Here is a 16,883-nt window from a genome sequence, read left to right as displayed (position 1 = left end):
TAATCTCTTCTGCTTCTGTTAGGTCTGTACAGGTTCTGTCATTTATTATAGCCATCCTTGCATGAAATTGTCCCTTGACATCTCTAATTTTTTTGAAGAGATCTCTCGTCTTTATCATTCTGCTGTTTTCCTCTATTTCTTTGCATTGTTCATTGAAGAATGCCTTCTTATCTCTCCATGCTGTTCTCTGCAACTCTGCATTCAGTTGGGTATGTTTCACTTTCTCCTGTGCCTTTCATTTTTCTTCTTTCCTCAGCTATTTGTAAAGCCTCCTCAGACAACTGCTTTGCCTTCTTGCATTTTTTCTTCTTTGAGATGGTTTTGGTCACTGTGTCTTGTACATGCTGTGGTTTTTGCCCCTGCCCAAATATCTGCCATTTTAATATGGAAAGAGCCCCTAGACCAAAGATAATATATTCAGAGGTATTAGTTCTTTTTAGTGTTAGGGAATTTCAAAATACATTTACTGGTACCGGAAATGCCTGTACTTTCCTCTCAATTTTGCTGTGAACCTAAAACTGCTCTAAAAAATAAAGTTTAAAAAAAAAAAAAACACTTCCATTTATTTGAAGTCTCCTCAGTTTACCTATACATCAAGGGATGAGGGAAAGAGAATAAACCTCATCAGCATACTGTCAGGACCTGTCAACGTCAGAAAAGAATGTTGGTAGATCTCACAGAATTTGTCTCTGGGTCAAAAAGAGATAGTGCAGTGATAGGAGGAGACATTTTGATGATGACAGCTCTTTATATTGAGTAACCTGTTTCCTGTATTCTCAGTTCAGTTCAGTCACTTAACTGTGTCCGACTCTTTGTGACCCCATGGACTGCAGCATGTCAGGCTTCCCTGTCCGACACCAACTCCCGGAGTTCACTCAAACTCATGTCCATTGAGTTGGTGATACCATCCAACCATCTCATCCTCTGTTGTCCCCTTCTCCTGCCTTCAATCTTTTCCAGCATCAGGGTCTTTTCCAATGAGTCAGTTCTTCGCATCAGGTGGCCAAAGTACTGGAACTTCAGCTTCCGCATCAGTCCTTCCGATGAACATTCAGGACTGATTTCCTGTAGGATTGACTGGTTTGAGGGACTCTAAAGAGTCTTCTCCAACACCACAGTTCAAAAGCATCAATTCTTCTGTGCTCAGCTTTCTTTATGGTCCAACTCTCACATCCATACATGACTACCAGAGAAATCATAGCTTCAACTAGATTGGCCTTTGTTGGCAAAGTAATGTCTCTGCTTTTTAATATGCTGTCTAGGTTTGTCATAGCTTTTCTTCCAACAAGCAAGCATCTTTTAATTTCCTTTATTCTGTGTATCCTTGAGTTGCTATCACTTTTTGGTAGAGTATATATTCTTTCTCAAGGGAGTTCCTGAGAGGGAAATGAGGAAGGCATATAATAAATAATATAGGTGAATATTTTCTCAATTCTCCCAAGAATATGGTGCATGGTAAGAGCCATAATAGAAACATGGGAGAAAAGAGTTAATTCATTTTAAAAAAGTGGATGTTGTAGTTCATTAAGCTTAATTCTATTGTAGAACCCTAGGTAATAATGATTATCCTAGTAAATTCTTTAAAAACATGCATGGAAAGTAAGTTTTTAAGACCCTGCATATCTAAAAATATTTTATTTTACCCTAATATGTAATTGATAATTAGACTGAATTGGAAGTCATTTTCTGAATGTCATTACCTCTGAATTGGAAGTCATTTTCCTGCTAGTTTTGAAGACACTGCCTATTCTTTTGTCCTGGTTCCAGTATTGTTGATATCAGTAACTTATCTGATCCCTAATCGCGGTGCTATTAATCATCTGTGGAAGGACTTTTTGCTATTGTAGGGTTGGTTCTCAGTTTTTGCCACTGATGTGTGGTTCAGCTTTCTTGAAGCTGCAGGACAAGTGGCTGCAGGTCCATCTCATGCTCTCCAGGGGCCAGTTTCTGTGTCGCCGTGTCCTCTCGTGGATGCGTACTTGTGGAATACATGCCCACACTTGTGTATGCTCTTCTAAAAAATACTCCATCCCTATAACTTTTGTTGAATTTTAGGAGAAAATACGTTATTAGGTCACTATCTTGATTCTACCATTTTAACCTGGAACCTTTCTTGATTTTCTATCTATTATCCAATTTGATCCTTACAACAGTCCTGTAATATAGATAATGTTATTAAAATTTTATAGATAAGGAAACAGAGACTCAGAGAAATTAAGTCAATGGCTCTAATATATCCAACTAGGTTAGAACTAGGATTTGAACCCAAGCAATTTTAATTTCAAATTCTGTTTAACCATTGCACTATAAATGCCTTTTGTGATGTTATGTTCTTTATGCTTTAAGAGGTAGGCAACACTGGGTGAATTATTTATTAGTATTTCTCTGATGCCTATATTAAATGGCAGTTTATATTTCATGACAAGGGAGAAAAGTGGGGGAAAAACTCCCAAACCCAAAACCTGTTCTAGTTGTGGGTATCAACCATAAACCATTTTTATCACTAACTGATTTTAAAATGCCTTTATCAAAGAACTAGTATGTACAGGAAATTAAGTTTGTTTAAATGTCCTTTCCTTTGAAGAGAAATAGTCTTAGATTTTGTGGGATGCTGTTGTGTATGAATGGAGAGCCAGCCTTGAAGTGTATGCATAATGAGGAAGGAGGTGGAGATCTTACAGTAAGGCGCCTATAAAAGTGAGCCACCAAGTCAGCTATAATTGAGTTGTTGTCTAAGAAGGTGTGTTTCCAGGTTGAAAGACCTGTGGTTAGAAAAATCAGTCTAGGGTATATAAAGAAAATAACTGACTTAAAGCTTTTTAACTTTAGTTAAGGTATACAGTAAAGTAAATGCATTTTAATATAACTAGGAAAGTCTTCTTAGAATTTTAAAGATTAGGTATAAGGAGATGACATACTGTATCATTTTGGCTAGAGGTACTTTCCTGTTAGATTTAATGATATGGGATCATCCTAGTCACTTAATTTTAACCCAGAAAAAAAAAAAACAACGATATTTATATTTGTTACTGTGATAATAAAGTTGCATTTTTAAAATAAGAGTTTTAAGTGTAAAATATTCATTGGTGGAGGATATCTTTTGAAAAGTTTAAATGTAATGAAGAGGAACTATAGCATCTCTTTCAGAGAAACATATTGGAGCATACAGCATTATTAGTGGTATCCTTTTAATCTTTTCTGTTAATGGTTTGCATTAGCAGTGTCTTAATGACACATGTATCTCTACTAGAGGTAAAATTTAAGTGTTTATTCTCTGTTAGCCGTTGGAATCCATCAAAAATGTGCTTGAAAGAATATCTTCCCTTCTGAATTCTTAATCATAGCTAAAGCAAGCAGTAGATTAGATATAAATCTAGAAGCTTCAGGAAAGATAAACAAGTGTTATATCCATTTTTAAAGTAAGCAAAAACTGGAAAGAATCAGAAGACGTGGGAAGTGTGGCAGATACTATAAAAGCATAATGAGTATGAGAAGAGGATTGCGTATTTTGAGAAGAGAGAAACTGAGTGTATTGTTTCATCCTGAATCTCTAAGTATTAATCTTGCTTTGTTTTACTAAGGCAGTAATTCGGTGCAGGGCATTACTGGTTTGATAAAAAGGTAAAATAGAATAGCCTTTCTTGTTTTTCAGCTCATTTCTTCTAAAACACCCAGCAGCATGGCTTAATGCCTTTTCTGTCAGCCTCTTTCTCTATCTGTTTATTGCTGATTTGACGATCTCTGGTCCTTCTCCTTTGCTGTTAAATGTGTGTGTCCTTTGTCTGTGCTGGTGGGTTCGCTATATTTGGATGTGAAGAAAAGCCTGTTATTGCCATACTGGTCTAATTAGCCTTCTGGGTGAGTGTATACATTACATAGACCTTTTAAGCCATGAAAGAAGACAGCTCACAACAACGTAGGTTTTCTTCCTGTACTGTGGTTTCGCCTGTTTTATTTCCTCCACGAATTGATGGCCGAAAGCTTGTCCGGAACGCTTCATTTGGAGGATACAATGAACTTTCTCCTTCTTTGCCAGGTTTGTTTGTTTAATCTTGCATTCTTTTCTTAATTTCTTATAGACTTTTCATTAAAATAAACTAGACATCTTAATGTCTTAAAGCTGCTTTCTCTTAAACAAAACAATTCTATAGTGAAAGATTAGATTTTAGTAACTGCTACTATATGGCTTGGCTTTTCATATTTTCTTTTACATTCTCTTTATGCTTGAACTTGAAAGCTAATGATTCAATGAAGTATGAATCTTGAGTGCTTATAGCATGAGTTTTTAATTATTGAAATAAATATTATAACCCTTTGATAAAAATAAAGCCCTTTGTAGAGTTGAGATAAAATTCTATAAATAAACCAATTGTTCTGAAGTTTCTGCAAATGAAACCCACATATTTAATATTAATATTTGCTTGACTATTCTCAAGCAAAATAGTAACTGTGAAAATTGATGTTTAGTTTATGCTCTAATAGATTAAGTCCCGACTAACATGAAGTTATCTGTGTAATTTAATTTTTGAAATGCCTTACTTCATGTTGTTAAATGTGTTTATGTATGACCAGTTTTTACTTAGAAAATGTTATTTTTAGGGCAATATTTATTAAATGAAATTATACATTTGACAGCTATGATTTAGACATTAAACAATTGGTCAATGAGATGTAGCTGTTAACTGATCTTTTATTGTTTGAAAAAGATTTATTGTAGCAAATATTTGGATATAGATGTTAAGATATAAGCAATCTTTGTTTTCTTTTCAGAATACTAAACTGCTACATAATCATATCTACTCTTTTAAGGTTATATTTTTCTTTTAAAATAAAAATGTTCTTTTAATCCTCATGACAAATATTGACTGAACTGGTGTTGTTTTAATTGTTCATGTATTTTTCTGACACTCATTTTGTGAAATTCGAATTATATTTTCATTTTTCACACTAGCCTTTCTTCTTAGCTTTTTGTGAATACTCATGCTGATAGGTAGGACATACACTCTCTTGAGATACAGTGTTACTTGGACAATTAAATAAATTATTATAAATTCACTGACTTCATTTTCTTTTCTAATGGTGTTTTGAAAATATTGGAAGCCATAGTCCTGAACTGTTGCCTGAGTAACATAAGCTTTAAACAGCACTCATAATCCGTGTTGAGTCTTAGTGTAGCATGCTTACTACCATGCTTCTTTCTTAATGTTCTCACAATGGTGTAAATTTTACTATTTGTCTTTGTTCAGAAGTGACTCTGAAAATAAAACAAACAAATTTTTTTTTAATGTTGTTGGATACTTACTTGCTTTTTCAATGTGACTTTGTTCCATTTCTGTGTTTGGCTCCTTGTTTTTCTTTTTTTAAGCCAACAGGCTTGCTGGCACATGTTTGCTGACCTTCATGCTATGAGTCTACTTAATGTAGAGAATAATCAGGTGACCTTACTTAACAATAGAAAACTTAACGTTTTAGAAGTTTGGTTTTTACTTCATTTAATTTAAGACAGAGTTGTGAGTTTCTTCTGTCAAAGAGAATATTGAAGGTCATCCAGATAGATTTCTTTTAGTGGAAAAGCAGATGTTTGGCTTTGTTTTCTAATTCTTGAACTAGATAAGGTCATATTCATAAGGATGCTTCCACAGTCCTCTTAATACAACTAACAATAATAGTAAAACTAGCCATGATAAAAAGCGCTTTCTAATATGTTTTATCAGCTAGGTAGAATAGTTGAATAGAATCAGGTACTTCAAAGAAGTGGCCTTTTTTAAGTTAAAAGTAATAATGGGGCATTTTATTGTTTTTATCTGACAGCGTTGGAGAAAGAGAGGTTATACATTAGTGATATTTAAAGATAGCTTTGTTTCACTGCTTTGACCACAACCCTTTTTAGTTTTCATTTTCCTTGGGAAAATCCACCCGCCCTTTTTTTTGGTCACTTCTACCTTAAGGAACAAATTGGTATGACCTTTTTCTGTATGATAGAGTTATAAAATAGAATGGTACCCTTTGTCCATGTACCTAGAAATTGAAATAAACTTTGAACAAAGAAATTTACAGACACTCTGTAGAAGCTTCAGTATATAGTTAGATCTTTTTAGTATATTTTGACTTCTCCGAATTTTTTTCTTGTACAATTTCTTAATTCTTGCCTGTGTTCAATTTAGTTAATGCAGTAATTCTATATTTGTAAATATTTACCGAATCTACATTTTTAGATACTGCGTATGTAATCTGATTTTAACAAGGCTGAAGCAGTATAAAATTCGCTTTATTATATCTAAACATTATTGAACCAAGTTTTAATGAGGTATATAAAAAGTTATATCTTATCAGTGATGATAGCATTTTTCATCTGTTAATAAGAAGTTAGGGACAGTGTACTAATTTATTCAGGAATCACATTCCATTGAATTAGTAGGAGAAAGTTTTACTACTATATTACTGGAAAATATCTTCATGCTATTTTCCCACAGATTTAGGGAAGATTTTCTTGAGACCCAAAAAGCACTAACTGTTAAAAGAATGAGGTTGCTACATTTGACAGTGTTCAAATTAAGAGACATTCATCTAAAGAGACCATGCAGAGAATTAAAAGACAAGCCATAGAGTGGGGAGATATTTGTAATAAATATAACTGGCAAAGAACCAATATTTGGAAAACATTATGAATTCCTATATAAATCAAGAAAAAGTACAGAGTTTTTTTTTTTTAATGTACTGAAGAGTTTCTTCACAAAGAGAAAATTAAAATGGTAATATATGAGATAGTACTCAATATCATTAGTGATCAGGAACACACTTAACTAAAGCCTCACTGATATACCATTGACACACCCAACAGATTGGAAAAAATATTGAAAAATTTGTCAATATTGATGTTACCATGGATGTGGGGAAAGCAGAACCAGCATACACTGTTGGGGGGAAGTAAACAGATGTAAACAATTTGGTGTTCTTAAAGACAAAGACACACGTGTACTCAGACCTAGGAGTTCTGCTTCTGGTTTAAACCTTAGAGATATATGTCTACTGGGATGCATTGCCAACAATATTTGTATCACCTGTATTTTAAGAGGGACAAAGTAGAGACAACACAAGCCGATGGATAAATAGTACTATAGGCATGCAATAGGATTCTAATCAGCAGTGAAGATGCACGAAATACCAGTTGTGGCATGCTGGCACATAATCGTAAAAGTCAGGGCAGTTATTTCTGAGGGAAGGAACAGTAGATAGGGTCAAGACTGGCATGGAGTGGCATAGGGAGTGGTTCTCCCAGGATGGTGACAATTCTGTAATTCTTGATTTGGGTGGTGGTTATGCAGATGGTTATTGTATTCATTAACTTATGTTTTTATGTTTTATGTATGTTTCTGAAGTATGCGTATTTCCCATATTTTAAAAAGCCACTACATGTAAAAGTAGAGTCCATTTTTATTAATCTTTGGATCAGTTTATCAAAATTTGAATGGATGAATAAGAATTGAGACCCTTCTTTTCAGGAACTCCCAGTCGAGTGTGGGACCTGAACGTGAAAACAGACAGTTGAAATATTTTGTGATAAATAGGGTAGTGCAAATGTACCAAGTGCTGTGTCTTAGAGGAAACCGCTGACTGTGTTTATGCAGCCCAAACATGGCCTCCCAGAAGACGGTGGCCTTGAATCTAGAGAAGCGCTCTGACATTCCAGAAACACCATGAATTTTAAAGTTAGACCTAAGTTTAAATTCGCGCTGGTGCTGGCACCTACTGACGTTTGCCACATTACTTAATTTCTGTAAGCCTCAGTTTTTTCAGTTATATAGAACGTACCTGATGTTTGAGGGGGAAATTATCATCGTATCTTAAAATTGCAAGTGTTCCTACAAACGGATACTGGTTACTTTATTGTTTTCACTAATATTATGTTAATTATCTTCTTAATTATCATGGTTGATGGATGAATCAGAATCAGCCCAGAGCAGGCTATGTTAAAGGGATATAGACTAAGAAAGGATGCCATAGTGAGAGCAGTCTAATACTTTGGAAGATTAAGGAAAGAGTGTGGCGCTAGTAGTGAACAGCCCACCTACAGGAGACACAAGAGACACTGGTTCAATGCCCGCCTCAGGAAGATCCCCCGGAAGAGGAAATGGCAGCCCACTCCGGTCTTCTTTCCTGGAGAGTCCCATGGACAGAGGAGCCTGGGGGGCTACAAGGAATCAGACATGATCAAAGCGACCTAGTAGAGCACATATGCATTTTTAAAAAAATTATTAAGGTGTAACCTACACATGGTTCATTGCACAACTTTTTGAGTTTCTAGTTATGTATCTACTCCAGTATTCTTGCCTGGAGAATCCCCAGAGGAATCTGGCAGGCTACAGGACGTGGGGTCACAAAGAGTTGGATATGACTGACCAGCTATGCACAGCACAGCACACAGCCACATGTGTAGCCACTCTCCAGGTCCCCAGAAAATCTTCTCAGGCCCCAGACCCCAGTCAGTCTCCTACAGCAAAACTCCACCGCTGTTCCAACCCCTGCCACCACAGGTTAGGTGTGCTAGCTGCTGTTTAGTCTGCTGAGTCATGTCCGACTCCCGTGACCCCGTGGACTAGCCTGTCAGGCTCCTCTGCCCATGGTATTTTCCAGCTAAGAGTACTGGAGTGGGTTGCCACTTCCTTCTCCTGCTAGTTCCTGACCTTTATATAAATGGAATTATATGGTATGTGCCTTTTTTTTTTTTTTTTGATGGCGAGATGTGGCTTTTTTCACTCAGTACTCTGTTGTTTTGTGTAGTGGTGATTGGTTCTTTTTCATTGATGTTTATCATTCCATTGTGTGACTGGAGCATAAAGTGTTCATTTATTCTACTGTCAGTAGTCGTTTGACTTGGCTCCAGATTTTGCTATTATGAATAAAACTGTTGTGAACATTTTGTACCTGTCTTTCAATGACCGTGTAATGCACTCATCTCTGTTTAGTACATCTAGGATCAGAATTGCTCTGTTTTAGAATATGAGTACTTTCAACTTTAGCGGATGTTGTAAAACAGCTTTCCAAAGTGATTATGCCATTCCCGTCAGTAGTGAATAGAGTTCCAGTTGTGCCATCGTCTTACCTGTATTTGGATGGTCCTCGTCCTTTTAATCTTAGCCATTTGGGTGGGGATATAGGTTTCTGTCTTGTGGTAGCAGTGAGGAGGATAGCAGGAAGAGAATTTACTGCCTGATATCACTAATGAGCACACTTGGTAAAAGTCATGAACTGAAACTGTTCTACATTTTACTGATAATGGTCAGTAATGTATTGTGGGGTGTGTGCTATGCTCAGTTGCTTCAGTCATGTCTGACTCTTTGTGACCTGGTGGACTCTAGCCCTCTCTATCCGTGGGATTCTCCAGGCAAGAACGCTGGAGTGGATTGCCACGCCTTCCTCCATGGGATCTTGCTGACCCAGGGATCGAACCTGGATATCTTACGTCTCCTGCATTGCAGGTGGATTCTTTACTGCTGAGCCAGGGGGGAAACCTATGCATTTTATTGATAATGGTCAATAATGTATTGTAGGCTTCAGGATTTTATTTATAAATGTCACAATAAAAAAATTAAGAATGATTTTAAAGTAATTTTAGATCCCCACACATGGAAAATAAATACAACTCTAAGAAATATTTTGGCTGAGCCCTTTTTGGCTTCTAATAAATACAGTACTTTCATGACTGACATTTTAAGATAAATATTATTTTGCTCATTTTTAGGGAGCCATGTTTATGCAGTCTAAAGAAAAAGTCCTTCATGTGATGTGTTTTGCTTTGCCTACCTTGGAATTATCCTTGAAAGCATACTGTACAATATGACAGTGCCTTCTTTTTTAAGGCTTTTGTGCATTTTGGACTATAGTCCATAGGGTTGCAGAGTCGGACACAACTGAAGCGACTTAGCATATGCGCACGCATATGGTCATTGCATTTTATGGTAATCATCTGCTTATTTGCACTTAGCTGAAACTCAGAGTATTCGACCGGACTTAGCCTTTATTTTTTTATCTGCTGTAGTTTTGAGTAATGCGGAAGTCATCAGGGCCGCCTTTTAAAATAATGATATGCAAGTCTGAGGTATAGAAAATCTTTTAAAATGGTATTCATTTATTGGTCTGACATAATATACAACCTAGGTTTATGAGTGACCTATTCTTTTTGTTTTGGGGGAGATATTTATTTAGTTTAGTCTTGTTTTTGTGTGTCCTTTCCCAGTATTTGAAACTTTCTGCAAGATATATTTGCATGTTCAAAAAAGGTTTATTCAGATTTATAACTTTGTTTTAATTTCCTGTTATGTTGGTAAAATAATATGTGACTATAGATACAGTGAAGTAGCCATTTTATTAGTCTAATAAATGCATTGATATAGATTTATCTGAAACCAAAACCACACTGGAGAAATTGAAGTAATAGTTTTGTTCTTATGAAAATAAAGGAAGACATCATCTTTTTTCCATTCATAATTATATTTTTAGAAAATCTTTGTTCTTTTATACATATATTTAGAAGATCTTTGAAATAATTAATGTTAATTCATTAGTATTAAGAATTGCCTATGTTTATTACTCTAAATAAATATTTTTAGAATTTTTAAGCTGAATTATGTAACTTTGATTTGCTTTACACTGAAGTTTCAAATTCTGGTAAGTTTCATTTAAAATTCCATGTTAGATTTAATAAGGTTTTTTTTCCCCTCCTCAACTTTAAAATTGCCTCATCTTGCTCCTTACCAAAGATGGAAAAGGAAACAAAAAGATTTCTTTTTCACATTACAAAAAAGAAAAAAATTGGCAAAATCATTGAATTAAGAAAATAGAATGGATTTGTTTTAGCTAATATAAGTCAAATACAGAAAAAGTGGTCTCATTGATATGTTAGAAATGATTTTTAAATGCTTCAGGCACTGATACTGCTGGTAACTTTTTAAGTACTGCTCTATGAATGATTATTTATGCATTATTATAAAGGCTTTATTGGACTCAGAACAAATGGTTGTAGAGAAGAGTTAATGCTACTTGTCCACAAAAGTAGAAAGAGCTCCATTAAAGTGGGCACTGCTACACTTAGGGCGGCCACACACGTCTCAGCATTAGCGTTTCTCTGATTATACCCATGCGACACTAACTCGTGACTGCTTTGGCATTGTGCTGTACTGGCTTCCCTGCTAGGATGGTAAGGGATCTGCCTGCAGTGCAGGAGATCTGGGTTCGATCCCTGGGTCAGGAAGGTCCCCTGGAGAAGGGAATGGCAGCCCACTCCAGTATTCTTGCCTGGAGAATCCCATGAGGAGCCTGGCAGGCTATATAGTCCATGTGGTCTCAATGAGTTGCACACCACTGAGTGACTAACACATAGACATAGTGCTGTGTTAATGCTGCGTGATTGGGAAGGTGTGTGCCTATATCCCAGTGCACTCATATTTATCCTTTTAGAATATAGATAGCAGTAGTCCGTGCTAAAGCTGAAACTCCAGTACTTTGGCCACCTCATGTGAAGAGTTGACTTATTGGAAAAGACTCTGATCCTGGGAGGGATTGGGGGCAGGAGGAGAAGGGGACGACAGAGGATGAGATGGCTGGATGGCATCACTGACATGATGGACGTGAGTCTGAGTGAACTGCTGGAGATGGTGATGGACAGGGAGGCCTGGCATGCTGTGGTTCATGGGGTCGCAAAGAGTCGGACACGACTGAGCGACTGAACTGAACTGAGTCCATGCCAATGATAATATTAAGGGTCAATGTTAATTGAATATAGTGAAAGGGAAGTCTCTCAGACGTGTCTGACTCTTTGCAACCCCATGGACTGTAGCCTACCAGGTTCCACCGTCCATGGGATTTTCCAGGCAAGAATACTGGAGTGGGTTGCCAGTTCCTTCTCCAGGAGATCTTCCCAACCCAGGGATTGAACCGGGTCTCCCACGTTGTAGGTTGACGCTTTACCGTCTGAGCCACCAGGGAAGCCTATATTGAATATATGCTATGTGCAGATGCTATGCTAATTGTTTTCTAGGCATCCTCATTTAATTCTCACAGTAAGCACATTGTTAGATTTTGTTTTTAAGTCTGTCCCTCAATTCAGATTCATTTCCTAGTGGTCTTTTATCACCAATTCTGGAGTTGTTTTCCAGTTTGACAAGGGGTATGAAAAGTATGTTGGGTTGGTTCTTTGTTAGAAAACAACTAACTGAAATAAACATTCTGTGAGCACTGAATTCATTCCAAGTGAACAGGCAGGAAAAAGAGGCATTTATCTTATGTTGATGGGTTCAGGGAAAGACACCAGTGCCTCTGTAAGCCTTGATTTATTCTAAAGAATTACTAGAGGTGACCCCTAAGTAGTCTTTAAACTATAATAGTTTAAAGCTGTATGTTGAATCTAGGTTTCTTGCACTGATACACGTCAAATATTGTATAATGTATATTTGAAACTGAATAACTTATGTGTATTTGCTTTTTATTACCTGTATATGTTCAAATGTGGTAATACTGAAATAATGACTGGTTTTTAAGGTTTTGAAAGAGGAAAGGAAGATGCTTCTCAAAATAAAGATGAATCTTCACTTTCTATGTCAAAGAGCAAGGTAAGCATATTGTCCTCAAGTATATGATCATAATACTTTTCTAACATTTAAGGTGAGTGAACTAACACCAAAATCTTATCAGATTTTTGCAGAATGTATTTATGTTGGTATATCTGGAGAAAAGGAACACTCCCCTGGGGCTGGTTTAGATGCGTTGGTTATTCGGAAATACAGCCGATTGGTAACCAGGGTTCTCTCCTGAGTGACACTGTACTGGTATGTCTGCTGCAGCACACATCTCAGACTTAAGTCTGAGGCTTCTGTCTGGAGAAACAGTCAGGGTTCTTTTTTTTTTAAAGTTTTAAGTGTTTTGGGTTCATTCAAATGACTATCAAAAACTTGTACATTTTAACAGTTAAAGACCAAATATGTTTTACTATAGCAGCATGCAACTGAAAGACAGTTTCTTAGGATAAGATAGAGTTCCCTAAATTAGTAGTTTTCAAATTGGGTCCTTGTATATATTCTTGGGCTTCCCTAGTAGCTCAGATAGTAAAGCATCTGACTGCAATGCAGGAGACCCGGGTTCGATCCCTGGGTTGGGAAGATCCCCTGGAGAAGGAAATGGCAACTCACTCCAGTATCCTTGCCTGGAAAATCCCATGGACAGAAGAGCCTGGCAGGCTGTACAGTCCATGGGGTCACAAAGAGTCGGACACAACTGACTAACACATATATTCTTAGGTCTGTTGAGAATTTTTTCTCTAAGAGTGCTATTCAAATTTGAGAAGTGCTGGGTGATGCATAGGCTTTCCTATGGGTTTGTAATTCACTAGATTTTCTATAATTTGTCAGTGGATTTGACTTTTGACTTATTTCTGGTCAGGTTTAGTAGCAGAAGAAGCTTTTTTGTTTATGGAATCAAACTTCAATAACTGTAAGAAAATCTGTTTCTTAAGCTAGTGAATTCTCTGCTGTTCTTAGAATAGGCTTTGCTTGTAAAACCGGACATTTTTTGTTTTGTTCTTCAGAGTGGTTGAGTCAGAGGATTCCATGATGTTTTATACAAATTTTATTCACACTTAACTTTTCATTACATAAAAGTCCATCCTCTATTTAATATGGGTAAAAGTATATAAGGTGAGAGTTTAGTGTCATACTTTGTATGTATAAAATACAAAGAGAAATACATGAGAAATGGCTTAATCACTTTACGTAAGACGCGTAAATTAACAAGGAGATAGTTTATCTTGGTTCTGCCATGATTCAAAATGCAGTGAAATTTATGGAATTTTAAAAACCTATTTTCAAGCAGTTAATACGAACATTGGTGAATGTATGTTTAATTGGTATTCCTACTCAGAAGCCTAAACTCCATACCTACCTACCACAGCCTCCTAATCTCTAAACAGGAGAATGGGGGAGGGGCAGAAGGGGTCAGGAGGAGAGGGAGCCTGGAAAGGGAAGCAGTGCAGATTAATGAAAAACAAGGAAACTCGACTGCACCTCGAGTGTAATAGCACTGAATTGTATATGAACTTTAAAATTAGAAATTTGGTTCCTCAGTTGCACACGCCACATCTCAATAACTCACTAGCCATATGTAGCTAGTGGCTACCATATTTAACCATTCAGATATAGAATATTGCTGTTATTCAGAAAGTTCTACTGGACACCAAGCACTCGCTACTTTAAGGTTAAAAAAGTGAGTTTGAATCTTGATTCTCATACATTGCCTATGATTTATTAGATGCTAATTACAATGACATTAATAACTAGTTTGTATTAAGAGCTTGCTAAGTGTCATTTTAACTCTCTTAACAATACTAGAAGACAGGTATTATTGGCCCCATTTTATAAATGAAGCTTAGAGAAGTTAGATAGCTCTCCAAGGGTCAAAGTGTTAGAGCTAGAATTCACAGTGGCTTCAGTTTTCTTCTCTGTACAAAGGAGATAAAATCTAACTCACAGATTGTGATACTGTAAGTGCCTGACAAAGTACCTGGTTAATAATAGGTGTTTGAGAACTCATTTTCCTTCCTTTGAATAAAGAACTACGGTGAATGATTGGGCTTCTTGGTGTGGTAACTATTTAGTGTAAGTAAAATTATACTCGTTCTGTTTTCCAAGAGCTGAATCTTATTGATTCTTAATCTCAGTTTATTCTGTTACCTTAAGAGATACAGTCACTAGCTTGTCCTTGAATAGTTCAACATATATTCTACTGTATTACTTTTCGGAAGAATCCTAAAATGTATGCATTTATATCAAGCCTTATTCTCATGAAATTATGAAGATTTTGTTCTTACCTAAGTAACTTTGGAAAACAATCTTGTTATTCCTTCTATGATTGATCTGTATAACTGAGGCCATTAAATAATTTTAACCTTATGCTTTTATGAATTTGATGCAAAAAGTATCAGTACTATCATTTAGGTAATTGATTTTGCAGCTAAGTGTTATTTCTTAAAAACACATAATTGAGACCAATACGCACAACCCTTCTTTACCTCAGCCCCCACCATTTTAGAAATAAAAGCAGTTCCTATTTCTTATGCATCCTGTAAATGAGTGAATTGAAGACGGCAGTTAATCAGATCATCTCTTCCTTTTAGCATTTTTAAATTAATTTGTAATTGTCTGTCTCAATGAAAGGAATTGCCAGCATGAATAATATTTCTAGTGGGGTAAAAGGAATCCTCTTACAAGGATAAGGAGTTTCTGAGCTGAGGTCTCTTGACTTGATTCTCCAGTCATCAGTCTCCTTGCCTGAAGGTTTGCTAAGTCATCTATCACTTGCTATAAAAAATATGTTTACTTGGACATTTAAGGAAAATCTTTCCAAATCCAAAATATCTGATAGAATCATAGTAACATCATTATTGCTGTTATTCTTATGTGTACAGTATTTTAGTTTTCAAAGCAAGTTGAAAGTATTCTAGTTATGTTAATGTTCCATTTATCTGAAGATTATATTTTTGTCAACACTTGCAATCTAGGAGATAGTCACAAATCTGAAACACAATATATATCAAGTACTGTGTTAAACACATCATGCACACTGCCTCATTACCCAAAGCAACGCTATGAGTTAGTAGGAATATCCTTATTTTATAAATAAGACAATTAAGACTGGAAGAGACTATCTTCCCATAGTCACACAGCCCATAAGGTGTCATCATTAAGACAGTGGTCAGTAAGGTTGTCAAAGAAGGAAACTTAGTTTAATAAGGTATTTCCAATAAAAACAGTTTATGATTCTTGATATTTAAAAGGTAACTTGTTGATTCATGAGACTTAGTATTACGTTGGAAAGAATATAGAACTTGGTCACTGGATTTCTTTTCTTTCCCCCAAACTAGCTCACTGTCTGGCAGGATTTCTTGAAGTATGTGTGCTGTAATTTAGCAAGCTCTTGGTATAGCCATTTGGCCTCCTGGTCCCTTAGATACCAGAATCATTTAGGAACCTCCAAGCCAGTCTTGTCATGTCTAGGGAAATAGATTTCCTGTTGTTCATAAAGATGAGTCTTAAATTTGAGTCTGAGATTCTGTATGAATAGTTGTAAAAAGATGAGCAATAAATGTAGTGAGAGGGCTAAGAGCATGACACTGAGAATTGGGCCAGCAGAGTACACATCCCAGGTCATCTGCTTATGGCTCTGTGACTTTGGAAAGTTGTTTAATCTGTTAGTCTTAGTTTCCTAATTAGCAGAAGAAACGGCTACTGTCTCGTAAGGTGGCTTTGAGAATTGAAAGAGGCAGGACACATAAAGTATTTATTATAGTACTTAGTAAAGAGTCAAACAACCGTTCATTTTCACTAACTTTTAAGTTAATACTATGGAAATTCTGTACTTAATAATATCTAAAAAGTACATTATAATATACATTTCGCTATTAAGCTGTGGGAAATAGAAACCATTATATTCCTCTGACAGTAGCTGTGTCATCTTTGAGTTTCCAGCAGGAAGGAGAGGACAGAGACCTGTTTGGCTTGATGACTTTTGTGAAATGGTTTTGATATCACAGTATATCTTGTCATCATGAAAGTAAGCCGTGTGATGTTTCAAGTGCAGTTCTCAAAGGAGTAACTTTAACAAAAATTTAATTAGGTTAATCCCCACCTTCTACATTGAGTGTAGTTTGCAGTTCCCTTCCAGTTCAGCCACTTATTTTACCATCAGCATAATAATTCGTATTTTGTACTAAATAGCAGAGGCATTTTTTAAGAGAGATGAACTGCCAATGCTAGTTTCATTTGGATAATTCCGAAGGTATTCATTGAGCCCTTGCTTTACTAAGTTACTTCGGTTGTGTCCAACTCTTTGCGACC

General features: G+C 36.1%; 1 protein-coding gene across 5 annotated transcripts in view; it reads left to right on the top strand.

The window, feature by feature from the left end:
• The window catches only part of OSBPL8 (oxysterol binding protein like 8), a 166,558-nt gene that overhangs the window by 109,826 nt on the left and 39,849 nt on the right, over positions 1-16,883 (top strand). For 4 of the 5 annotated variants that reach the window (XM_018047583.1, XM_018047581.1, XM_018047582.1 and 1 more), the window contains one exon: positions 12,538-12,608. In XM_018047583.1, the coding sequence (XP_017903072.1) occupies positions 12,538-12,608 (71 nt within the window). Of the gene's footprint in view, positions 1-3,414; positions 4,037-12,537; positions 12,609-16,883 lie in introns of those variants that run through there. The other variant, XM_018047584.1, reaches the window with a different exon arrangement.

Source organism: Capra hircus, chromosome 5 (genome assembly GCF_001704415.2).
Source record: "Capra hircus breed San Clemente chromosome 5, ASM170441v1, whole genome shotgun sequence".
Classification (NCBI taxonomy): Eukaryota; Metazoa; Chordata; class Mammalia; order Artiodactyla; family Bovidae; genus Capra; species Capra hircus.
This window is presented reverse-complemented; position numbering and strand designations above follow the sequence as displayed.